The sequence below is a fragment of the Engystomops pustulosus genome, chromosome 9, assembly GCF_040894005.1.
Source record: "Engystomops pustulosus chromosome 9, aEngPut4.maternal, whole genome shotgun sequence".
Taxonomy (NCBI): Eukaryota; Metazoa; Chordata; class Amphibia; order Anura; family Leptodactylidae; genus Engystomops; species Engystomops pustulosus.
The window spans coordinates 16,264,977-16,290,374 of record NC_092419.1 but is presented as its reverse complement, the minus strand read 5'-3'; the positions used below and the strand labels follow the sequence as shown (position 1 = coordinate 16,290,374).

The following is a 25,398-nucleotide window of genomic DNA, read 5'->3' as shown; positions in this document are numbered from 1 at the left end:
CAAACAGACGGGAAAATGAAATACTTCAAATCCTGGGAAAGGTACGTAGGATAATTACATGTGGGGACAGGATTAATCGGGATTGTTATTACGGGTGATGAAAAGTCGTGTAGACGGAGAGACGGCGATAGTAATGCACCGCAATTACACAGGAGACTGTTTACCTCTTAGCTCGTTATGTGTAGGATTTTTGGGTATTAACCAATATATCATTAACATTCTTATGTAAAATTCCTGTTACGTACGTGACCTTTGTCGGGTAAAGGCAGATCAATGAATAGTATAGTTGTCCTAGACTTAGCCAAGGAAAAGTGGCTCCTCAGTGCTCTATTTTGTCCCCCAGGGCACATGACCTGCCACCTATACCCCTGGCCGATATAAAGATGTTGATGGTTTTTGACACCCAACATCTCTAGTGCTCTCAAAAAGTAGCTGAGTAGCGCTTGTTTCCTTACATTGTCGGGGAACCATGGCCTTTAGGCTGGTAGTCTTCTTTTACTTGTGGAGAGAAAGAGAACTACTCATAGGGAAGGGGAATGGAGCCACCTTAGTTGGGATCCTCGCCCCAATTAGGGTCATGGTTTTAAAGGTCCCTAAGTTTCTAAGCTGCAATGTAAAATCTGATGCAGTCCACCACCACCACCTTTAATTTGTCTTCCATTTATATCTTCTGGTGTCTTCATAAGCGGCACAGGGACCTTGTGGTTAGGGGTATATTAAGACCACAATGGGCCCTGGGCTGTATGAATATTATAGACCCTACAATACTGGAATCACTTCCTACATATGGTACTAGAATCTGCTTCTTGGGGAATGGAGGATGAGTCCCTTCTGCCTGCTTCCAATCTGTGGTTTCAGGACCTTTGCAGGACCTCCAAAGGTCCTGAAATGGCAAGTGTGTACATGTGTATTGAGAGCATTTCATGGCTAAAGGTACGTCTAAGTATTTAATTTGGAGGGTGCTTTAGGTGGCCATGGGACCTCTAAAAGGCTTGGGCGCCGGATTACTGTCCAATCTGCCTATATTATACTCCACTACTGCTTATGGCCTCCTGTTGGGGAACCAATTCTAAAGGCAGTGTTGGACTGGCCCACCAGAGTACCAGAGGATCCTCCGGTGGGCCCAGGCTCTAAACCAGTACTGGACCCCAGAGGTACAGCAGAATACCACTAATTTGGAGTCTGTTTTCTAGAAGCTGATGGAGGGTGGGCCCCCAGCATAGTTTATCTGGTGGGCCCAAGGAACCCCAGTCCGACACTGTCTAAAGGGATACTTGAGACCCCTATTCTAGACATAGTTTTGGATCCTAGAGGTAGTACCAGCACCTTACGTCAGGAATATGCTGTTGATATGACGGAAATTCCTCTGTGTACAGAATTTGTGTAGTGAACAGGAACAAGGTCACTAATCCTGAGACTCCAAAATCTACTACTACTACTCCAACTTCATTAGTTATTTTTTCGGCTTTGTAAGGCAATGATATCAGTGACAGAAGCGTCAGCCAGATAATGCTCGTAAATGTATGGGAGGATTCATAGGGGGGATCTTTACGATCTGTATACAGTGCATTATCGCGGCCCAGAACAATAATTACCATCTCGTTAAGAGTCATGAAGCAGTAAGCTCCTCTTGTATAATGATGACGGACTCATGACTATGCCTGGCCTGTAATCCTCAATGACAGATCTACTCAAGAATCTTCCAAGATGGCCGCCACGTAGCCCATCCGGCCTATTACTCCTGCTTCCACAATGAGAGATCATATGGATTTGTGGGGATTAGTGTGTGGATATTTTAAGGATTTTCACAGGTGTAGGTGTAAAGTAGCTCCTGGTACAATCATTTAGGGATTAGATGGAGTTTCCGCATGGCAGGCAATGGATCGGTGGCGGCTATAACTGTCTGTGCACAGAAATTACTAGTACAGATGAAAACAGAAGGTGAAATGGAGTTGCTATATTCCAGAAGAACGTAAATCAGTAAGTCTGAAATTTTTTTTTACCTTTTTAGTTATCACCTTTTTGCTTTCAGTATGTTTTACCCCTTTAATAGCCAAAAACACTACCGAAATTTACTACCGCAATATAATACACGGCTTCCCATTGATTGTGCACTATGTAGTACCACATGTTATCATTGGGGAACTTTCTCAGGAGAAGAAGCTTATCTTAGATGGATGACCCCCCCCCTCATTTGTTTCTGCAAAAAAAACATGAAAAACTTCCATTTCTACAAAAAAAACACATCAAAAATGTCATACCTATGTTGTTAATAATCAAGCTTGCCCCGGGTAAAAAAATTTACCTCACTTTACCTCAGGTTTTTTTTTTTTGAGCGCATAAATGTGGGGGGCAAGATATTACGGAAAGTTACCAATACAGGCGGTCCCCTACTTAAGAACAACTGACTTACAGATTAACCCTAGTTAAAAACGGACCTCTGGGTGTTGGAAAGTTACTGTACTTTATCCTTAGGCTACAATAATCAGCTCTAATAGTTACCAAAAGTGTCTGTAATGAAGCTTTATTGTTAATCCTGGTTCTTATGACAACCCAACATTTTTTCAATCCAATTGTCACAGAGACCAAAAAAATTTTGACTGGGGTTACAATTATAAAATATACATTTCCGCCTTACATACAAATTCAACTTAAGAACAAACCTGCGGAATCTTTCTTGTACGTAACTTGGGGACTGCCTGTATACATCTATTTCTAGTTCTGCTCCGCTTTCTTGATATGTAAAGTGAAGCATCGTGTCTTTCCTGTCCATAAAATGGCTGCCGATGGTGGGTCAGGTGATCTCTATCTGTCCATGAGAAATCGCCCTGCCATGAATTTATGAATATATATGATTAAGGTCCCGGGCGATTGTTCATGCACAGTCAGAGATCACATGACCCTCCATCGGCGGCCATTTTATGATCCGGAATCTCTGGCTGATGAAGTAAAAGACAGGAGGCTTCACTTTACATATCAATAAAGCGAAGCAGAACTACTAATAGATGTATATTAGTAAATTACCTCATAATCTTCCCCCCTCCCACACAGTTACACACACATTACAAAAACATGAGGTAAAGTGGCCAATCCCTTTAAGCATAATAATAGTTAGTGACTACTATTATGAATCCCCTTTTTCATGTCAAAGAGTTTTTTTTTTTTTTACTTTACTTAGTTTTTTTACTCAATTGACTTACACTGTATGAAGCAGTATCACATAAAAAGGCGTAGATACATATTACGCATGAAAAGCTTAGATACATAAGGAGCACATTGTAAAGGTTAAGATGTTTCTACGAATGCTTTACGATAATTACTAAGGATAATCTAGAATGTGTCAGGACTTCTTGCCATTAGGTTTACACCACAGTCCGATGCGTCACTTTGGGTGTAGTTTCTACTTCTTGAAGTGGTCACAGTCATTTCATCAATCCTTGGATAAATTGACAAAACATGAGATACAGTTCCATAACTCTCACTCACAGCATGATATATTGACAGAAATAAAGGACTTTGGGCAAGATAGGAAACTTACTATTTGCTGCAGCATCAAGTATTTTCCTTTCTCCGTAGACTTCCATGGGCAGTGGCAATTTGATCCCTATGACCATCCGTCTTCATAGAACAAGATGGGTTTAGTGAATCAGGGATCAAATTATGAGGAAGAAGCCTCTTATATTTGCTTTTATTACTGATTTATGCAAAGTGTACTGCACTTTAGTTTTGGGAATATGTTTATTCTCTATTCCCTCGAAATTGCTGAGCGCTGCGCTCGGCGATCTCCGTCAGCTCCATAGAGATTAATGGAGCAGAATGGTCATGCGCGGCCGTCTGCTCCACTAGTCTGATGGAGCGACGAGGGGTAATGGATACCTATATACTGGGAGGGTTAGGGTGCAGTAACCTATGTAATGGGGGGAGGGGGTGTGCTGGATACCTACCAGTATATACTGGGGGGGAGAGTTCTGGATACTTATATACTTGGGGAGCAGTGTGCTGGATACCTATATACTGTTATTTTGAGATTCGCCCTGTGCAACAAATTAAGTAGAAAATGCTCATTGGGGTGTTACCAGAGCACCCCCATGCTTCATCTGAACAGGCTGTTACACTTTTTTCCCCCCTGCTCCCTCAGCTCTTCCCCCCTTCCTCTGCCTGATGTAATTTCACTGCAACAGAGGAAGTTTCATCACACCGTGGGAGGGGAAAGTGCTCCTGCAGAATGTAACAGCCTATGAATCTACGTGGAAGGGCTCTAGTAACACCTCCAGGAACCCTTCTAGCTCATTAGCATAATTTTAAAAGTTAATATTAAAAGGCATAAGGCCATGGGTAACAAATATGAGGAGATTGCCACAGTCGCAGTGCCTGGATCTATGTCCCTGGTTTATCATGATGGATTTTGAAGGTAGATTTCCTTTAAGGTGTCATTACACACCGGTATAATATGGGACTCTATGAGTAACTTCCACGCGCTAGTACAGCCGCTTCTCTCTGAGCCTTTGATGTTCATTTCTCACAACCCGGGAAGCAGAATCTCTCGCTGACACCCGGACTCCTGCACCAGGCCAGTGGAAGGGCGACAGGTAGGCATGTTACTTATTTTTGTGGTGTCCTATAGTAATTGTGTCCTCTTGTTAGTTGGGCCTGACCACACGGGACCTGTAGTCATGCTCCATGTGGTGTATCTTTGACGTATCCAGCGATCCACTCACCATAGTGTAACCACAGGATATTGGATATTTAAAGCACCCCATAATTACTACCAGGATGAAGATCTGATCTTCTTTAACCTTTCTATACTCTTGTTTAAGAAGCCCCTGAGGCTCATTTGTATAATTTTAAAAGCCTTTTTTAGATAAAAACCAGAGAATAAAAGAAGAGCAGATCCTACCAGAGGGGGCACACACCAGTATGTCAGTGTGCTGGGTTTATAATCCTTCATCCTGGTGGTAGATGTCCTTTAATTATTGGGGATAATGGAAATTCTGATCTGTAGGGGATTCAGAATGAATGAGTCTTCAGGGCATAAGCTCTGCCTGCCCCTCCCCCCACCATTCTCAGAGAGGACCAGTATTGTGAATGCAGCTCCGGAGTATAATAATTTATAATAATATAAATCAGAAGTAGAAATTATTGAATCATCTCATTTTTCAAAATATTCCAAATGTTTTCAGTTGGTATCGATGTTACTCCAACGTTCCTGAAATTTGGTATATAACTAGGGATGAGTGGACCGGAACACCAAAGTTTGGGTTCGAACCAAACTTTACAGTTTTGGGTCCCAAAATGAAAGCCCAGACTACATTGGGGTCAGGGTTCGCTCATTTATAACCTTTCCATAACCCACATTGATTTTTCATCAAAACCTTGTTTCCTAAGTTTGTTTTTTTTACACATTCTTCATATTCCCTTGTCCCTCCCCCCAATCTGAATTCTGATTATATTTTGTTTTCCAAATATTTCTGTTTTCTAATAATTGATAGCAATTTGACCAAATCCATCGCTGCCATGGGTGATGCAAATTTCTCTAGAGAAATGCAAACAGCAGCTCTTTGTAAAAGTCATACTACATGCAAATACATTTGTGCCTGTGACTATCCTGACACCTCCATTATAAACAGCTTTGATGTGTAATAAATCTGATTATTACTAGTCAGGCAGGAACAACCTGTCCCCTGACAGCTGCCTGACTCTGAGGATGTCACTGTTATTGCATCAGGCTGCAGTATCCATCTCCACCACCAGGTGTCGCCTCTTTATCCAACCTATCGGGCTGTTCTCCGTATTGCCCGATTATAACTAATAGAATCACTCCCTGGAGTCCAAATACAGAGAAATCCTAGTGTTACTATTTAGTTATCAATATATGGATGGTGAGGGTTCGTTCAGCCATAGGTGAATAGCAGCAGGTATTAAAAAAATATATTTAGAAGCAGGCGTTACACACAGGCAGATGATGGGGACAGCTCAGTAAGGGCAAAACGGGGGCCTTCAGGGCTGTGCGCTAAGGGCGGAAGTAGGAAGTTGAAGGGGAAAGAAAATACACGTGGGGGGAATGGACGTGACGTCACCGGCGAGGACCTGAGGAGAAGTGAGTGTGGAAAGTGAGGGGTCCAGGGGTATTGGGGGGATGTGAGGGAACCTTATGGGGGTTAAGGGTGATGGGGCCGGGTTTAGTCTAAAGGTCAGTAGGGGGTCACATTTGTCACTTCTAGTGGTCGCCCAGGGGGACTACAAGTCCCAGGAGGCCATGTTATTATCAGAACCTGCCCATTGTCCTGCCCCCATGTATTATCCAGCAGGGGGCAGCACCTGCTATACCGTCTACCCCCTGTGTGTATGAGCCCATCTCTATTCCCAGGGGCTCTGCTTGCTGTAAGTGAATGGAAACATTCTTTCTTTTAAAGACCTCACACAGCTGAGGGGTTGTTACAGTTGTTTCCAGTTGACACAATCGCCTAAGATTTGAAGACATCATTGGCACAAAACTGTCCTAAGAGTTTGTTACAGTGTGTCAGCGCAGGTGAAATGTATCAACCATTAATTGTAACAGATGCTCAGATCTGCAAGGATGTTACAGGATTCCTGGGGTTGGGTGGAAATCAGAGTTTTTGCATGAGAAGGTGGTAATTGAAAGGTTATTAGACCAGGAATGATATCTAAGGTGGTCACTAAAACAAGGGGTCCTGATTCCCCCAGTTAGAATGGAGCAGTTGTCATGTTATCCTTGGCTTCTCTTCAGCTGTCCAGGGACTGCAGAACATCTTACTCATGATCAGAGTGCTGGACCCTCACTTATTCACTGCCTAAGTAGTTACTATAGGGGGTAGTGTCATCCTGGACAGGGATCTACAATGGCGCTACATCTTATGTGACTTAAGTTTACCTTCATCACTCCATTCACATGGGGGACATGAGACCCCCATTCTAATGATTGATGGAAACCCAGTGATCAGATACTGAAGACTGATCCTATTAGAGGGGGTTTCCAGATTTGGCAGGTTGATGACCTGTACATGGCTTAGATTGTGAATATCACATTTGGGGGTCTGGCATCAGTTGCCCACGTCAGATTGAACACAGAGACCAGGACTGTAGGCTCGGTGCCATTCTTGGTGTTTTGGCTGTTATGGGATAGGTTATTACAGTGTAATACCCAGCTGGACCATGTCTTAAATGGATTTTAACAACGTTTCATGTGAGTCCCTATCTACTGGCATGCATCCTACTGCACCATTTAATTAGTAAGGGAATGTTAGAAATTGCTGAGAACAGCGCTCCAGTATCTCCTGTGCTAATCACTGTCCATGTGATTGTTGGAGATAGTAGAACGCTGTGCTCAGCAATTTTTCAACGCTTAAATAACTATTGAATGGAGCGGCAGGACACATGGTTGTTCTACCGCTCCAACCACTAATGATAAAGGGATCACAGCAGTCTGACCTTAATTGATCAGCTTGTCAGATGCATTTAAAATTTGGTGCAACCCCTTTAAGAGATGCTCCTATGTGTAATAATTTAGTAATGTGTTTCCTCATACTGTACCATTGTTATTAGGTTCTAATAATAATACATGGCGCCTCTTCTCCCCTTCCTCGGCAGGTATTGGCTTCCTCCTTCCACCATGTCGACTCTCTACCTTCCTCTGTCTTCTACCTCAGACCCACGATGCATCTGGGTGCGCATCTGCGGACAGTACTCCCCTCACCCCAGACCGGCCGTACAGGAGGTAGAGACCGGCCCCCGTGGACTCCCCCTTCCGTGCCTGCTGTCTCCATCCACTGGCTCAGTATGGGGAGCCTGGGCGGTGTCCTACATGTTGGCTCCTGAGGCTCTTTCGGGGGGAGGGGACCCCAGAGCGTTCTCCCTTATTAAGCAGTGGGTGAACTATGCAGAATCTGACTTGCTGCCGGCTGCCTATGGCGTGGATCATAAACAGGTGAGACATGGAAGAGCTTTACAATGGACAATCTTTCTCTTTGGATTATGATCATCTTTACGGGTTTTTTTTGTATTGTTGTGTGTCACAGACTAAAGAGCGATCTTATACGGAGCTTCAGAAGATCCTGGATGTTTTAGAGGGTCACCTTAAAGTGCGCACATACTTAGTAGGGGAACGTCTGAGCCTCGCTGACATCGCCGTGTCCTGCTGTCTCATCCATCCATTCAGCACGGTGAGAAAACTTTACTACTGTAGTTTAACCCCCCAGAGGGGGTCACCTGTAGCTGCTAAAATCACTGAGCAACCATGATTCTGGTAATGAAAACTGTATAATAATGGAGATAAATTATAGATATGCTCGAGTCCCCAGTACTAGAAGTGATGATGTCACATACATTGTGCACATAACCAATTAAACATCGTGCCTCACCTCTGAGCCATGTTTAAACATTGACATGTAGTAAGTTTCTTTATTGAACCTCCTCTCATTTTTTCCGACCCATGCAGGTCATCTCGCCTTCCCTCAAGCAGTCTCTTCCCAATGTCACCCGCTGGTTCCTGACATGTGTAAACCAGCCGCAATTCAAAGAGATTTTGGGAGAGGTGAAACCATCAAGTGGAGGTAATGACTTTGCACTAGATGTTTTCTTTTGTGTTTTTAATTATCTTATAATTTATCACCTAGTGGTATTGTAGTATATGATGGTAGCAATCAGACCCTCGAGGGTTAAAGTACCCTAGGGGGTCTAAAATTACAGTTAAAAAAAGGAAAAAAAAAAAAAAACAACTTAAAGGTTTAACCCTTTATTTCTGCTGAGTCCACACCATTCTACAGCACAGCATTGGAAGAAGACTGTAGGTCCTTGTGACAGCTGCTTCTGGCGCTGGGTTGAGTTGTGGTAGCCCAGTCTCGGCACTGACACCTGGGATTGGGAAAGCTCTCAACCTGGTTTTTTAAATACTAGGATAACCACTCTCAAACATGGACAATGCATTGCATTAGAGATCAAGTCTTGTAAGTGTCTCCTTGTGGGTCATAGAAATAAACCTTTTTTTTTTACAAAAAAAAAAAGCCTAAACAAAAAACTAAACGCATAAATGGCCCCCTTAAGAAAATAACCCACAAAGTTTGCTCTTACTCCAAACCAAGGTAAAAAAAAGTAAGTTATTATGTTGTACAAAAAATCTTTGACATAAAATGTAAAACTTTATGGCACTCGAAAGGTGACGATGAAAAAGGTTTCCCAAAAGGATTTTATTGCTTGGCCTTTAAAAAAAACTAAATAAACCTATACACTTGGCATGTTGTATGTGTATTGACCCAGAGAAATGTTTTGGTTATTTAGGAACCGTGATATATGCAGTAAATGTATATAATGCACAGAAAAGTTCTTCAGTAGGGGATATGAAACCCAAAATTGTGCTATTAAAAATTACATTTCCTCCCAAACAAAACAAGACCTCGCACAGCTACAGTGCCAAAAAAATGGCTTGTATGTTAATGTGGAAAACAAGTCCGGAGATGAGGGGTAAAATCGTCCTCCTGGTCCTAAAGCGAATAGAAAAATAAACAAAATCATAAACGTGCCTGGTGTGACCACGTACCAAAAGTCCTGATCCTGAAGTATAAAAAATATTATTCCCAGTGGAATGCACATCCTAGATCGGCCTTTTTTCACTATTTTGCAACTCATAAAAGTTTGAATGAAGAATGATCAAAAGGTTGCACAGTCCCCAAAATGGTAACGATGAAATCGTCATCTCTCCCCGCACATAACGACACCTCACACAGGTAACCACATCCATTTTTATCTTCCCGCTCAGGACCCAAGAATGAAGAGAAGGCTCCGGCTGTCACGTCACACACTCCCGCAGTGAATGGTCCCCCTAAGACGGCTGCGCAGCTCAAGAAGGAGTCTAAGAAGAAAGAGAAGCTGGAGAAGTTCCAGCAGAAGCAGGAGAAGCTGAAGGGACAGCAGACGGATGTGAGGAGGCCAAACTTCTGCTCCTTTTGACTTTTACCGTTTTCTCCATCCTTGTGTTTTACTTCTTGTCTTTTCTCACATTGTTCAACCGCAGAAGAAACCGAAAGTGGAAAAGAAAGAAAAGAAGGAGCTTGGTGTCATCGTATATGACGTCCCCACCCCTGCTGGAGAGAAGAAGGACATCTCCGGTCCTATGCCGGATTCCTATAGTCCTCAGTACGTGGAGGCCGCCTGGTATCCTTGGTGGGAGAAAGAAGGATTTTTTAAACCTGAATACGGGGTAAGTACAAGGGTATCTCTGCCTCAGACAATCCCTCAATGACCGGCATCCCCAGTGATAAATTATAGTCTGGTCGGGTACCAAGGAAGCAAGTATCCAATTTCCCTGCAGTGCCCCCGCAGTCCAAATGAAGCATTACATTAAAATGAATGGACTGTTGTTGTAATGCATGAACGTGTCCTCCAAAACTAGAACTTTTTAGTAGGGTGCTCTACTTTACGCTAGTGGCATATTGTGACTGATCCACCCCTTGAAGGATATATTTACATTTTTTTTTTTTCAAGATACATGCGTAATATTGTTGTACATTTTCGGTATGTTATAGATGGACATGTTGAAAATAATTGTAATTCTAGAGAAACTTTTCCATTCTTGTAGAGAAAAAGTATCTCGGAACCCAACCCAAAGGGCATGTTCATGATGTGTATCCCTCCCCCAAATGTGACCGGTTCCCTGCATCTTGGACATGCCCTCACCAACGCCATCCAGGACAGTTTGACCCGCTGGTGAGTTACCCTTTGATGCGACAGAGCAGCAGCTATTGGGAGTCGTTCCTCTGATGCTTACTGTCTACTCTATCTCAAGGCATCGTATGCGCGGTGAGCTGACCTTGTGGAATCCGGGTTGTGACCACGCAGGGATCGCTACCCAGGTGGTGGTGGAGAAGAAGCTCTGGAGAGAACAGCAGAAGACCCGACATGACTTCGGAAGGGAGAAGTTCATAGAGGAGGTCTGGAAGTGGAAGGGAGAGTAAGTCCGAGTCTGGTTACTCTACATTGTCTACATTTTCTATAAGTTATGAGCGTCACACAATCTGCTTCTTGTTCTCTTCCTAGAAAAGGTGACCGGATCTATCACCAGTTGAGGATTCTTGGTAGTTCACTAGATTGGGATCGGGCATGCTTCACCATGGAACCAGTAAGAAGTGAACATATGTCTATATGATAATATTTACCTCTCCCACCCACTTACCTTTATCATTTACCTGGAATATGGCGTCCAGTTCTGGTCTCCGGTCCATAAAAAGGAGGCCCTGCAGCTCGAGAGGGTTCAACGTAGAGCCACAAAAATGATAAGGGGTATGGAGGGTCTCAGTTATGAGGAAAGATTCAAACAACTAGATTTATTTAGTCGAAAAGAGACAAATACGAGGGGACATGATTAATTTATATAATATATGTATGGTCCATACAAAAAATATGGTGGGAAGTTATTCCAGATTAAATCAAATCAAAAGACGAGGGGGCACTGTCTCCATCTGGAGAAACCAAGGTTTAATCACCAGAGGCGACAGGGTTTTTTTTACTATGAGAACTGTCAATCTGTGGAATAGCCTGCCTCAGGCGCTGGTCACAGCAGGGACAGCAGAGAGCTCAGGCGCTGGTCACAGCAGGGACAGCAGAGAGCTCAGGCGCTGGTCACAGCAGGGACAGTAGAGAGCTTCAAGAAGGGTCTAGATGCCTTTTTACACCTAAATAACATTGATGGTTATGTTATATAGAATTGTTTCCCCTAAATCCCTTCCTCGTCCAATCCCTTCCCTTCCTTGGTTGAACTTGATGGACATGTTTCTTATTTCATCCGTATAAACTTTGATACTATCATTTCCTTCCTTTAGAAACTATCACAAGCCGTGCAGGAAGCCTTCATCCGCCTCCATGAAGCCGGGATTATCTATCGCAGCAAACGTCTCGTCAACTGGTCGTGCACCCTCAACTCTGCTATATCCGACATAGAGGTGAGGAGTGGATGGGGAGGGGGGGGATGATGGGGAATCTGAAGCGGGTCATTCAGTTACAGAAATGTAAGATAACTTATTCACACCACAGAGTTTTTTGGCCTACTGGTGTTTGTGATCCACGAAAATTTGTCAATCTCTATTTAGTCTCAGATGTACAAAGTCTATTTTTTCAATGGTCTATGCATCCGAAATAAGAGAAAAACCAATTTGTGTCAGCAGTTTCTATTGACCTTTGTGTCTCCATGGTAATAGACTGCATACAAACTCTTTGTAGTCTCATCTTATAATCTTGTTCTCTCTTCTGCTTCTGCTTTTTTTTTGGGGGGGGGGGTAAAAGAAAGATATACGTAAGCTCAGCTGCAGGATAAGACTACACACGGTTTGCTTGTAGTCTGTTACCATGACAACTCCTTTTGTTTGCATAAGAGCTGTAGACACAGCTCCCCCCATCTTGGCCAGGACTAGTTTCTCAATGATATTGAAATCCCGTTGACCTTGTAGGTTTTTGTATTGTAGGTAGACAAGAAGGAGCTGACGGGTCGCACGCTGCTGCCAGTACCTGGATATAAGGAGGGCGTGGAATTTGGGGTGTTGGTCTCCTTTGCTTATAAAGTGCAGGATTCAGGTGAGATCAGGTGAACCTTCAGGCCCCTTTTCTTGTGGCTCTTGCCTGTCTTGTGGGTTCATACTTTTCTTCTATGGATGTTGTTCTAGGTGAGGAGGTTGTGGTGGCCACAACTCGTGTTGAGACCATGCTGGGTGATACGGCCGTGGCTGTACATCCTCAGGATCAGCGGTATCAGGTAAGTGATCCGGCCTCTACTAAGTGTACGTTACTTTCGGGTCATGCAGCGGTAGAAATTGACTTCATCTTATAAATTTCAGCACTTGAGAGGAAAGTCGGTGGTGCACCCCTTCTCCTCCCGCCTTCTTCCCATCGTCTTTGATGAGTTTGTGGACACAAGCTTTGGGACAGGTAACAGTGGGTCCATATTGGTTCTGGTGATACCAACGCGTCCCTGGTCTCTTCATCCTCTTCTGTCTCTTCCTCCGTGTCAGGTGCTGTGAAGATCACCCCCGCCCACGACCAGACGGATTACGAAGTTGGGATGAGACACTCCCTGGACTTTATTAACATCATGGACGATAATGGGCTGCTGGTTAATGTTCCGGAACCGTTCCTGGTGGGTACCGGCACCTTGGGAAATTTTTTGGTTTTCTTTTATAGAAAATTTTCAAATGATTTATTTATTTTTTTGTTGTTCTTTGTTTTATATTGTAGGGAATGAAGCGTTTTGAGGCCAGGAAAGCCGTCCTGCAAGCTTTGAAAGATAAGGGATTATTCAAGGACATAAAGGACAATCCTATGGTGGTCCCAGTCTGCAGGTAAAGTCACTGTTCAGTTGTATCATTGTATCAGGATTGCAATGCTAGATATTTCCAGGGAATAGCGATCCTTTTTCTCTGGGGTGTGACGTGTGTCAGGTAATATTTCACCCACAGATACTGGGGACTAAGCTGTTGTCACGGGGTGAACCTAAACTCTCAGCTATAGAACAGCGCTCCATCTACTAGTAATATATCAGGTTAAGTGGGTTCTCCTCACCATGTCTAACACCCACGATGATATTGGGTGTTAGTGACTGCGCCCCTAAGGCTGCCCCCCATCTTGCTGCAGGTGGTGCTGCCTGAGGCAAGAGGCTCAACTCGTCTCATGGCTGGTGCACCCCACCAACACAACTATAGAGGGTGCTGTATCTGGGGGGGAAAAAAAGATTGACTTGTACGACGTTATGAAAGTTTGGGTAATGTTGTAGTTTGTAGATCTTCTAAATCTCTCCATCGTAAAGCTTTCTCTTCTCTTAGTCGCTCTAAGGACATTGTGGAGCCACTTCTGAAGCCGCAGTGGTACGTGCGCTGCGACGAGATGGGCAAGAGGGCAGCCGATGCCGTCAGAAACGGACAGCTGTCCATCAAACCCGACTTCCACAACAAAACTTGGTTTAATTGGATGGATAATATCAGGTGGGTATTACTGTGTATGGGGAATGGTTATGCTTGAAGCAATAGGCCACCTAGACCCTATGGGGGAGATTTATCATCAAGTTTCTGAGGTAAAACTGTTCTAGTTGCCCATGGAAACCAATCAGAGCTCAGCTTTCATTTTATAAACAGCTGTAGGACAATGTAAGCTGAGCTCTGATTGGTTGCCATGGGCAATTAGAGCAGTTCTGCTCTAAGAGACTTATGATAAATCTCCCCTTATGAGTGTAAGCGCCATCCCTAAATCAGTCTGAAGGAGGCGCTATACACTCAATTACATTCCCTTATGTTATGACCTCATAATCTTTGTCACTCCTGACGTTACATTTCATTTTGCAGGGATTGGTGTATATCCCGGCAGCTCTGGTGGGGACACCGCATCCCGGCTTACTTTGTCACCATTAATGATCCATCTGTGCCCCCTGGAGAGGTAAGAGATGGGTCGGTGGTCCTGTGACTACATTACATCCTAAAGACAGAATGAAGTATTGATAGTATTGAATAGAACAAATTGATCGTGGGCTTGTGTCTTCAGGATACAGACGGCAAGTACTGGATCAGCGGCCGATCCGAGGAGGAGGTGAGGGCCAAGGCTGCTAAACAGTTCAATGTTGCCCCCGAGAAGGTGTCGCTTAAGCAGGGTAAGTCCAACATCGTAGGAACTAGATCCTTAAAGGGGTTGTATCAATTGAGAAAGTTGTGCCTTATCCTACTTCAAGGACCCCCACTGATCATGGGAGAATGGGACCCCCCCTAGTGATCCGTTCTTTCTAATGGGTGCAGTGGCAGGACCAGCATGCACAACTGAAACTCCACCCATTGGTGAGATCAGGACCCCCTTCCCTCAGATCGCCTGGGGGTCCTATTCTCCTCATCGATGGATGTCCCCTTATTGATCATTTTGTTAACCTCTATGCTGTGGGCAGGGAATAACTTCTTATTATAAGACAGCTCAGTTCTGCTATACTGACCGTATACTGTGATATATACAGCCCTTTGTGATTGGACACCCCTGAAACTGTCTTTCATTCCCACCTTACTCTGTCTTTGTGCTGCAGATGAAGACGTACTGGACACCTGGTTTTCCTCTGGTATTTTCCCATTCTCCATCTTTGGCTGGCCCAATGAGGTAATAATGGCGGCTTAGTATCTAAAGGTATTAAGTATTAACCCACACCCTTCTTCTAACTAAAAATGGTTTATCTCACATCCCCCTAAAATCAACTTTGTTAACTTACCTGGCATCCAGCCAGGAGAGGGGATGAGGCCTGTGGCCCCCCTTCACCATTCAGCACTTCATGTCATGTGACCAGGGTGATGTCCTTTACCCATTAACATGAGCTGACAGTTTCATTGCTACAATTTTGAGATCTGTACGGCCTTTTGATCTCTTTTTATCGCATTTTTTATGGAAAAGTGTCATTTTGAACTTTTTGGCAATATTTTCAGTTGTGAATTTAAGTGCCGAGAATAACCGTTTTATTATATTTTGATAGATCGGACATTTTGGGAAAAGAGGGAGATTAGAATTTTTAAAAATGTATTTATTCTTCTTTTACTATTATTCAGACCTTCTCGGGTACTTTTAACCCTAGGTTGTCTGATTGATCTTACGACGTTCTGTCAAACTACATTATTGCAGTATATGTGGCACATTGTAACGAATGATTAGACACTATACAGCCTCGGGTCGTACAAAGACCCAAGGCTGTCATAGCAACAGATCATTGCTCCCTGATGACATCATGGGGAATGAAGTTCGAAGCCAAGATGGGCGCTGCCAGCAGCTTTCGCAGGCTTAACACCCGCGATCGGGGCTAGCACCAATTGCAGGTGTTACTGGTGGGTGTTGGCTGCAGTGTGCAGCAAACACCCAACTTGTATGGAGAGCCCCGTCCATACATGACATGTGACGTACTTATACATCATACGTTGGTAAGGGCTTGTGGTGGCCATCGGGTCATATATACTGGTCTATAGGTGGCAGCACATACAACGTATTATTCAATTCTTACTATAATTATGATATTTATATCCCTTAGACTGAGGACTTGAAGGTCTTCTACCCCGGCACCCTCCTGGAGACGGGTCATGACATCTTGTTCTTCTGGGTGGCCCGAATGGTGATGCTGGGTCTTACCCTAACTGGGAAGCTGCCCTTTAAAGAGGTGGGGTACCCTTTTAATTTTTGTTGTATCTGTTAATACTGTCATCCTAGGTCTGTCTATGTATAATATTGTGTCCTCCCGCAGGTGTATCTGCATGCCATAGTGCGTGATGCTCATGGACGGAAGATGAGTAAATCCTTGGGCAATGTCATTGACCCCCTGGATGTGATTAAAGGGATAACCCTACAGGTACGGAAATCACATTAATAATAATAATTGCACCAGGGAATGTTTCTCTTTTAACCCCTTCATCCGCTCCCCCAGGGTCTTCACGCTCAGCTGCTAGACAGTAACCTGGATCCTGCTGAGATGGAAAGAGCCAAGGAAGGACAGGTGAGAGCAGATCCCTTCCCGCTTCCAATGGAGCTAAAATATGAAATGAAATTTTTATGAATTGACTAAGAAAAATGTCTTCACTTTAACCCTTAGAAAGCTGACTACCCCAGCGGGATCCCCGAGTGTGGAACAGATGCTCTGAGATTTGCTCTGTGCGCTTATACTAGTCAGGGTAAGTTGCTGGATCTTACAGGGATTTTTCACCGTTTACCATCTGGTTGTTTTCTGTCCAGAATTTGGTGCTCCGTATTCCCTGGGGGGTTGAGGCTGGTTTGATGGACTGGATACATCTGAACTAGGGTGTCCTCACATACGACAGTCGGTCACCCCTTTAAGTGATGTGATGGACACTAACAGCTCCACTTCTCCAGGTGCATGGGTGTCATGTCCTCGCACTCCTGTGCTCTTAGTTTTCAGCACTGAGCTACTAAGAGAGCCCATCCCTTAAGATAAAACTGTAGCAAGCTTCTGGTTTAATACTACAGCAGTTACTCAACAGCCACGAGAAGCACTGTGCAGGAAGCTAAGAGCGCAGCAGTGTGAGCACTTTGGATAAGCTACAATATTGGACTATAAATCCAATATTTCACAGTCTTGCTGCTACTAACCTCATACACAAAAAGTGCGATTTCTCATCTCTCCATGGACAATACCTAACCCTATGTCGGTGGTTTCTGATTTGACATGATGTATTTTTACTTTTTCCTATCTCGAAGGCCGTGACATTAACTTAGATGTGAACAGGATCCTCGGTTACCGTCATTTCTGCAACAAGCTTTGGAATGCCACCAAGTTCGCCATGAGGGGCCTGGGCGATACCTACACCCCTCCTCCATCTTCATTGGTGAGTGTTGAGGGAGATTTCTGAGGTCCATTATTTGAGACTCCCCCATTTGGGGGTTAATGTACTAACCAGTGTCGGGCCTTGTGTTTCAGCCCTGCGGTCAGGAGAGTCTTGTGGACCTTTGGATTCTGAGTCGTCTCAGCTTAGCGGTGGATCTTTGTGGCACTGGTTTCCAGAACTACGACTTCCCCGGGATCACTACCGCCGTGTACAACTTCTGGTTGTACGACCTCTGTGACGTCTACCTTGTAAGTACATTCAGTTCTCCGCAAGCGAACTCTTCCACCATTGTTGTCTCCCCGTCATCTCCTCCTTGTGTTGTTCTTCAGGAGTGTTTGAAGCCAGTGTTCTCCGGCACAGATGAAATCGCCATTGCAGTAGCGAGGAATACGCTGTACACTTGTCTGGACACCGGCCTCCGCCTCCTCTCGCCCTTCATGCCCTTCCTCACAGAAGAACTTTACCAGAGACTCCCCCGACGGTTCTCGGAAACGTTCCCCAGTATAGCGGTCACTCCTTATCCTGAAGCTTCTCAGGTGACCACCACATAGTCACATCCTAATCCTAGTAAGATTGTCTCCGGCCTGCTGTGGGGGCCGGCAGGGTTGGCTTCAGCTTTCATTAGGCCCCGGCTGAAATGGCCTCAGTGAACCCCATTGCAGTGAACTCACATGGTGGCATTGGCCCCCCAGAAGCTCAGGTGTGCCCACTGCTGACGCCGGCCCTGGGTGCGGGAAACTGGAAACTTCTATGTTCTTTGTGACCTCCCTGGTCGTGTGAGGTCACACAGGTGCACGGCTCCTTATAACACACAGCTCTGATTTTCTTTATCTATAACTAGCCTTGCACCTATGTGACATCACATGACCAGGGATATAACAAGCCCTGGACCCTTGAGACATCACATGACCAGGGATATAATGAGCTGTGGACCCTTGTAACATCACATGACCAGGGATATAATGAGCCGTGCACCTGTGTGACATCACATGACCAGGGCTATAACAAGCCCTGGACCCTTGTGACATCACATGACCAGGGATATAATGAGCTGTGGACCCTTGTGACATCACTTGACCAGGGATATAATGAGCCGTGCACCTGTGTGACATCACACGACCAGGGATATAATGAGCCGTGCACCTGTGTGACATCACACGACCAGGGATATAATGAGCCGTGCACCTGTGTGACATCACACGACCAGGGATATAATGAGCCGTGCACCTGTGTGACATCACACGAGCAGGGATATAATGAGCCGTGCACCTGTGTGACATCACACGACCAGGGATATAATGAGCCGTGCACCTGTGTGACATCACACGACCAGGGATATAATGAGCCGTGCACCTGTGTGACATCACACGACCAGGGATATAATGAGCCGTGCACCTGTGTGACATCACACGAGCAGGGATATAATGAGCCGTGCGCCTGTGTGAAATCACACGAGCAGGGATATAATGAGACCTGCGCCTGTGTGACATCAAATGACCAGGGACTGGGGTTTAACCACAAGAAGTAGAAGCTTCCTATATAATGAGAGCAAGCAGAGATCTAGAAAATTGTGAGGGATTGATACAGAAAGTGTATTGGAAATTTGTAGAACCATTACACAAACAATATCAATTATTTGCTGAAAATTGACAATTGAAGATGTATTGTTTTCTTTCAATGGGTCTGGACCACCATATGTGCAGTAAAATCTGATGAGTCTTTCTAGATGATGCCGACCGTTATTATATTTCTTCTGTCTCTGTAGTTCCATTGGCGAGATGAAGAAATCGAGAAAAAGATGGAGCTGGTGTTACTTATTGTAAAATCTATACGGTCTTTACGGGCTGATTACAATCTCACTAAGACCAAGGCCGACTGTGAGTACATCCTACTGACCCACCCTATCCAGAACACAGCAGGGACGTCCTTTAAGAAAATCTCCCATCAAAATCCATCCTGATAAACCAGGGACATTACTCATAGATCCAGGCACCGGGACTGTGGTATCTTCTTATATTTGTTATTCATGGACTCCTTCTTTCTAAAATCAACTTTTCTAATTAGGCTAATGAGCCTGCAGGGCTCCAGGGGGGTGGTTCTAGAGCCCCCCGCTGTGCTGTAGCCCCACAGGCTATTTCAGCACTTCCCCTTCCCACTGCGTAAGATTACATCAGGCAGAGGGAGGGGGGTGGATGCTGAGGTGGGTGGTGAAGATAGTGTAACAGCCAATGAAGCTGCAGAGGGCCTCTGCAGACTCATTAGCATAATTGTGAAAGTTGCTTTTAGAAGGAAGGAGGCCATGGATAACACATATAAGAAGACTTCCAGTCACGGTGCCTGGATCTATGAGTACGGTAAGTGTCCCTGGTTTATCATGACGGCACGGAGGATAGAGGACGCCTCTCTATTAATTTCTATTGAGGGTCCAAAAATAAAAAAAAACTGAGAATGAAATAAATTTCCAACTCGGGCAAAACCCCTTTATACACTTTTTGCTGGATATTTCCATCACACTGTTGGTGTCAGTGTTGGGCATTGTTCCCGGAGAGCCATAGCTTTGTCTAGTAGTAGTAGTAGCAGCAGTGCGAAGAATACATATCTTTTCCAGAGCACAGCAGTGTGAGGACACAGGCCCTGAAGCTACAATTTTGAAATATAAATCAAATTTTTACAGTTCTGCTGCTACTAACAACTACACATAGGTATGATTATTTATCTTTGCAGTGTCAGTACTCAAAGGACACCAGGATGAAGGACTGTATGCAAATGAGCCTTAGGGGCTTCTATGAAGCCTGGAGCCCCTGTGGCTCATTTGCATACAGTCTTTCATCCTGGTGGTAGATGTCCTTTAAAGGGGTTCTCCAGTCATAGCAAGTTTTTTTTCATGATCCCCACAGATCAAGAGAGAACAGGGGTGCGTTATAGCTTTGTTGCACCCGAGATGACCAGAGCAGCTAGCTGCGCACGGACCGGCTATTTCAGTCAGCTCCATAGAGATGAATAGAGGAGCCGGCTCAACAAGCTTCTCCGGTTATCTTGGGTGCAATGGGATTACAACGATTCTCATGATCCCCTGAGACCCCAACGATTAGCAAGTTGGGGCGTAACTTGCTATGCCTGGAGAACCCCTTTAACACTGGTCAGCACATTCCCTTTACAATTGGTTGTGTAGATGACAATGGTCTGTATAGAAAGTTGTGTAGTATTAGGCGCGGTCTATGTACATAGTGCGACCTTTGCTCCAGCCTGTGCACTGCTCCTCTCTATAGTGTTGTTATCGGTTATATATTTACGTTGGATATCTTTGGCCATAAAGGCATAAAGTTCTTCCTGCCGTCTCTGACCTTGATTGGGTAGAGGTTGTAAGACTTGTAGTAGTCCCCAGCTACATGCAGCTCTATGATCCCCCCCCCCCCACCTAATGTCCACCATGACGTTTTGCATCCTCTTGTGCTTTGCCAGGTTACGTGAGATGTCAGGACGCAGAGACCAAAGCTGTGATTGTCGCTTACACCTCTTATATCACCGTCCTCTCTTCCACGCGCTCCCTGATGATCCTTGAGCCTGCGGATCCAACCCCGGAGGGGAGCGCTGTCAACACCGCCTCTGATAAGGCTACTGTTTTTATGGTTCTTAAGGTAAGAAGGTTCAACAGATTGTAGGTTTTCCCAAAGGCATCCTCACACTGCTGTGCTCAAAGTCCTCTGCTTCATAGCTCTACTCTGAGTAAAAGCTTTATTAGCAGGTTGTGCTGTGCAGCAGTCATTCAGAGCAGAGGGGCTGTGGAATAACTCGATGTACAAAGCTTAGGAGCACAGCAGTGTGCGGATGCGCCCAATGTGCCCTTGGCGAGTTAAAGGTAATCTACCATCTGGAATGAAATAACTTTTATTCTTTCCTTATGCAAATTAATTGCAGAGGGGCGTGGAGTAGCCTCAAACAGCTCCAGGGGGCCAAGGTTTATCCACGCCCTCAGTCACCCCTGCACACCCACTTTCCGCATCCTCTTTATGGGGCATCTCAGGCAGTGGACAGTAGCGATTCATCTGTCGGCAACACACAACGGCAGCAGAAGCGTCTCTGGCAGCAAAACGGGTGCTAGTAATTTGCATAAGGATAAGAATAAAAGTTATTTCGGTTATGGCTCCACATCGGGAATAGTTCAGCAAGTATGGTGGGCACTTTGGGCGCATCCTCACACTGCTGTGCTCCTAAGCTTTGTGCATTGAGTTATTGCACAGCCCGTCTGCTCTGAATGACTGCTGCACAGCACAACCTGCTAATAAAGCTTTTACTCAGAGTAGGTCTATGAAGCAGAGGACTTGGAGCACAGCAGTGTGAGGATGCCTTTAAGGTATGTAAAAATGTATCTAGGTTCTCCCGAAGGCATCCTCACACTGCTGTGCTCCAAGTCCTCTGCTTCATAGCTCTACTCTGAGTAAACACATTTTTATATACGTTAGCAAAACCAATGACTGATCCCCTTTAATTAAATTAGCAGCTGGTTTCTTGTAAGATCCCGTTTTCTCGTCTTCCTCTGCAGGGACTTATTGATCTGGAGAAGGAACTGTCCAAGCTGCAGGTGAAGAAGGCCGAGCTGAGCCGCCAGGTGGAGAAGTTACGGGAGCGGGTGGGAGGAGCAGATTACCGCAGCAAGGTGCCCCCCGCAGTGCAACAACAAGACTCGGAGAAGGTGAGTGAAGGGGGGGGGGGGGGGGTCATTCACTGAGACTTCACATCTCTGCCTACAGGGGGCGTATTATCTCTGTAGTGTTACACAGCTGTGTGCATTATATTCTCCACTTTCTATGTTCCCTTAGATGAAGCAGTTTGAAACCGAATACCAGAAGGTGGAGGAAGCCATCAGCAGTTTCCAGAAGATGGTTTAGTAGTCATTTATTTGGGAATATTCTCGCTGGTCCTGAATTTTACCTTTTTTAGAGAAGAAGTAAAAAATCTCTTGTAGGATCGTCGCTGCGCAGGGAGTATTGTATGTAATAAATCCTGTAGTACTGACGACTCGCTGTGTGGTTTCCTGACGGCCAGGGGTGGATGTAAAATGTGGACGGCACAGAATTATTAGTCATCCATTTACAGGCGGTCCCCTACTTAAGGACACCTGACTTACAGACGACTCCTCTGCCCCCTGTGACCTCTGGTGACCTCTCTGGATGTTACTATAGTCCCAGGCTGCAATAATCAGCTGTAAGGTGTCTGTAATGAGGATTTATTGATAATTTGATAATCCTTGATCCCATTACAGCAAAAAGTTTTGAAACTCCAATTGTCACTGGGGTAAAAAAAAAAAATAAAATATACAGTTTCGACTTGCATACAAATTCAACTTAAGAACAAACCTATAGAACCTATCTTTGTTCACTGACATCAAGCAGAAATCTTGAAAGGGAAAACTGTCTGCAGTTTTGCCCATTTTTGAAATTGCAGGAAGTGTAAAGTATTGGACGCGGAGAGGGGTTTATTTATACTTTGCAGTCCTGTAATAATGTACAGATTCTCCAAGAGCATTAGGGATGTGTCCTCACACTGCTGTGCCTTTAGCTCTGTGCATTGAACCAAATGACATCTCTTCCCCTCTGACAATTTTCTGTAGTATCCAGCCACCAGCCTGCTGTAGTTTACACTCAAAGGTAGGGACTGTGGAGTAGTGATGTCGTTCATGAATGACGAGTGCCGGCTCCCCTCAGTTAGCTAATGGCTCACTTAACCCCGCCCCGAACTGCCTCACCACGCCCCCTTTAACCCGATACAATCGGGTTAAAAGTGGTGTGGAGTGGGGGTACAGGCTGGATTGCGGCTCCTTATTAAACATATAATAGGGAGCCGTTCAGGAGCCAGAAGAGCCGGAGCGTAATGAGCCAACTCGCTAAGAAGAGCCGGAATTCCCATCACTACTGTGGAGCAGCTCAAGATCAAACTTGGATCTTATTTTTTATGACCTGACTTAGTTGTGAACCAATACAGAGTACAGAGTAGTGTCGTGCTAACCAAGACTCCTCCGACTAAAACAGGAACTTTCACCACCACAACCTTGTGGAGATGTACATGCCAATGTGTAGCGGTTGCTGCACAGATTGAGGGGCACTTTGAATTTTCTTTCTAGCCCCCACGATTGCCGAGATATCCGCCCCAGTATCTGACCATTATAATCCTGTCCACTGTCAGAGAGGAGGTGCTGGAGCAGAATAGATTATCATAACACACGCCCTCTCTGCTGCTCCAGCACCTCATCTCTGACAGTGGAGAGGATTACAATGGTCAGATACTGGGACGGATATCTCGGCAATCGTGGGGGCTAGAAAGAAAATTCAAAGTGCCCCTTAATCTTTGTAGTGGACCCTATAGAATGGCATGACATGTGTTAGGTGGTGAAAGGTCCTCTTTAAGGGAGTTGTTAAAGGGGTGTATTAAGCAGCCAATCGGATTCCACCATACGGGGCCTGGCGCCATCTACCATTTGCCAGGAATGTGGCGGTTATGTGCTGTGGCTTTGTCGTGTCTGTACAAACAAACACAATGCGCCATGGACTGACTATTAATATCTTATCTGACCACTTCCTCATCTGTGCAAGGAACTGGTGAGTAATGTCCGTGTAGCGGCATGAGATCCGGAGACTACTGCTCTCTACAGCGCCACCGCAGGAGAGATGATGTATTACACAGATTCCATACCAGTCATGAATTTAGGCTTTGATGAATATGTATATGTTGCTCTTAGTTAGTGACCACAACAAAGCTCTCATCTCCATTAGTACCGCTGAAAAAAAAAAAACTAAAGGGAATCTAACAGCAGGTCTGACCATAGAAAACTACAGATAGCATTCAGTATTGTCCCTGGAGATCTTTGTAAGCATACTTTCATTTGTGAGTAATAAGTAGAAACTGGACTGTGAAATATGCATTTATATTCCAGGATTGTAGCTTCTCCAAGTCTCCCTCACACTGCTGTGCTCTGAGCTCTCTGCACTGAACTGCTCCCTAACCCCTCCTTTCTTCTTTTGAGTAAATATTATTGGATGATTGTGGACAAATACCAAGGAAGTCCCCCCCCAGAAATGAGTAGTTATGGTGCAGTTCATTGCCAAGAGCAAAGCAGTGTGAGGGAAAAGCCCCATGTGCTTTTGCGAAATTCAAATCCATAATTAACAGTCCAGCTGCTACTAAAAACATACACAGATATGATTATATAGATCTCCTGGCCCTGCAGAGAGCTAAGGGCAAAGCAGTGTTAGGACATGCCCCCAGGTTGTTTGAAGTAGCTAAGTTGCTAAAATGTAAAACCATATCTCACAGTCCTACTGCAATTAACATACACAAGAGTATGATTACACAGCTCTCCAGGGAAAATACCCAACACCGCCTGCAGAGAGCACAGCAGTGTGAGGACATGCCCCCAGTGCACTTGATGAGGCTACAATCCTTGAATATAAATCCATATTTTTACAGTCCTGCTGCTACTATTAACATACACAAATGTCTGATTATACATCTCTCGAGGAACAATACATAGCACATGCTGCACAGAGCACAGCAGTGTAAGGACACAACCACAGTGCTAATGGATTTGTATTCAAGTATTGTAGCCTCTACATATTTCACAGTCCTGCTGCTACTACCAACATAAGCACACGTCTGATTACACATCTCTCGAGGGACAATACATAACACTTGCTGTACAGAGCACAGCAGTGTGAGGACATAACCACAGTGCTAATGTAGAGGCTACAATCCTTGAATACAATTCCATATTTCACAGTCCTGCTGCTACAACTAACATAGACAAATGTCTCATCTCTCGAGGGACAATACATAACACTTGCTGCACAGAGCACAGCAGTGTAAGGACACAACCGCAGTGCTAATGTAGAGGCTACAATCCTTGAATGCAATTCCATATTTCACAGTCCTGCTGCTACTACTAACATACACAAATGTCTGATTACACATCTCTCGAGGGACAATACATAACACTTGCTGCACAGAGCACAGCAGTGTAAGGACACAACCGCAGTGCTAATGTAGAGGCTACAATCCT

At 44.8% G+C, this 25,398-nt stretch overlaps 1 protein-coding gene across 1 annotated transcript; it reads left to right on the top strand.

Annotated features, from left to right (window-relative positions):
- On the top strand, positions 1 to 22,361 carry VARS1 (valyl-tRNA synthetase 1). The gene is made up of 30 exons (XM_072123027.1): positions 1 to 41; positions 7,609 to 7,945; positions 8,037 to 8,180; positions 8,456 to 8,570; positions 9,773 to 9,933; positions 10,028 to 10,213; positions 10,592 to 10,719; positions 10,799 to 10,963; positions 11,050 to 11,131; positions 11,832 to 11,951; positions 12,471 to 12,579; positions 12,669 to 12,757; positions 12,840 to 12,930; positions 13,014 to 13,138; positions 13,237 to 13,340; positions 13,821 to 13,979; positions 14,337 to 14,427; positions 14,533 to 14,638; positions 15,056 to 15,126; positions 16,040 to 16,165; positions 16,250 to 16,354; positions 16,430 to 16,498; positions 16,595 to 16,673; positions 17,218 to 17,345; positions 17,438 to 17,593; positions 17,675 to 17,881; positions 19,111 to 19,222; positions 20,808 to 20,983; positions 21,889 to 22,038; positions 22,166 to 22,361. Exons 1-30 carry the CDS (start codon positions 16 to 18, stop codon positions 22,232 to 22,234), a joined length of 3,786 nt encoding a protein of 1,261 aa, XP_071979128.1. The 5' UTR covers positions 1 to 15; the 3' UTR covers positions 22,235 to 22,361.
- The last annotated feature ends 3,037 nt before the right edge of the window (positions 22,362 to 25,398 follow it).

Coding starts and splice junctions, on each gene's coding strand:
- VARS1 (XM_072123027.1), top strand. CDS start 16: ATGAAATACTTCAAATCCTGGGAAAG. Junction 8,571..9,772: donor GGTGAAACCATCAAGTGGAG/GTAATGACTTTG, acceptor CTTCCCGCTCAG/GACCCAAGAATGAAGAGAAG. Junction 22,039..22,165: donor AACAACAAGACTCGGAGAAG/GTGAGTGAAGGG, acceptor ATGTTCCCTTAG/ATGAAGCAGTTTGAAACCGA.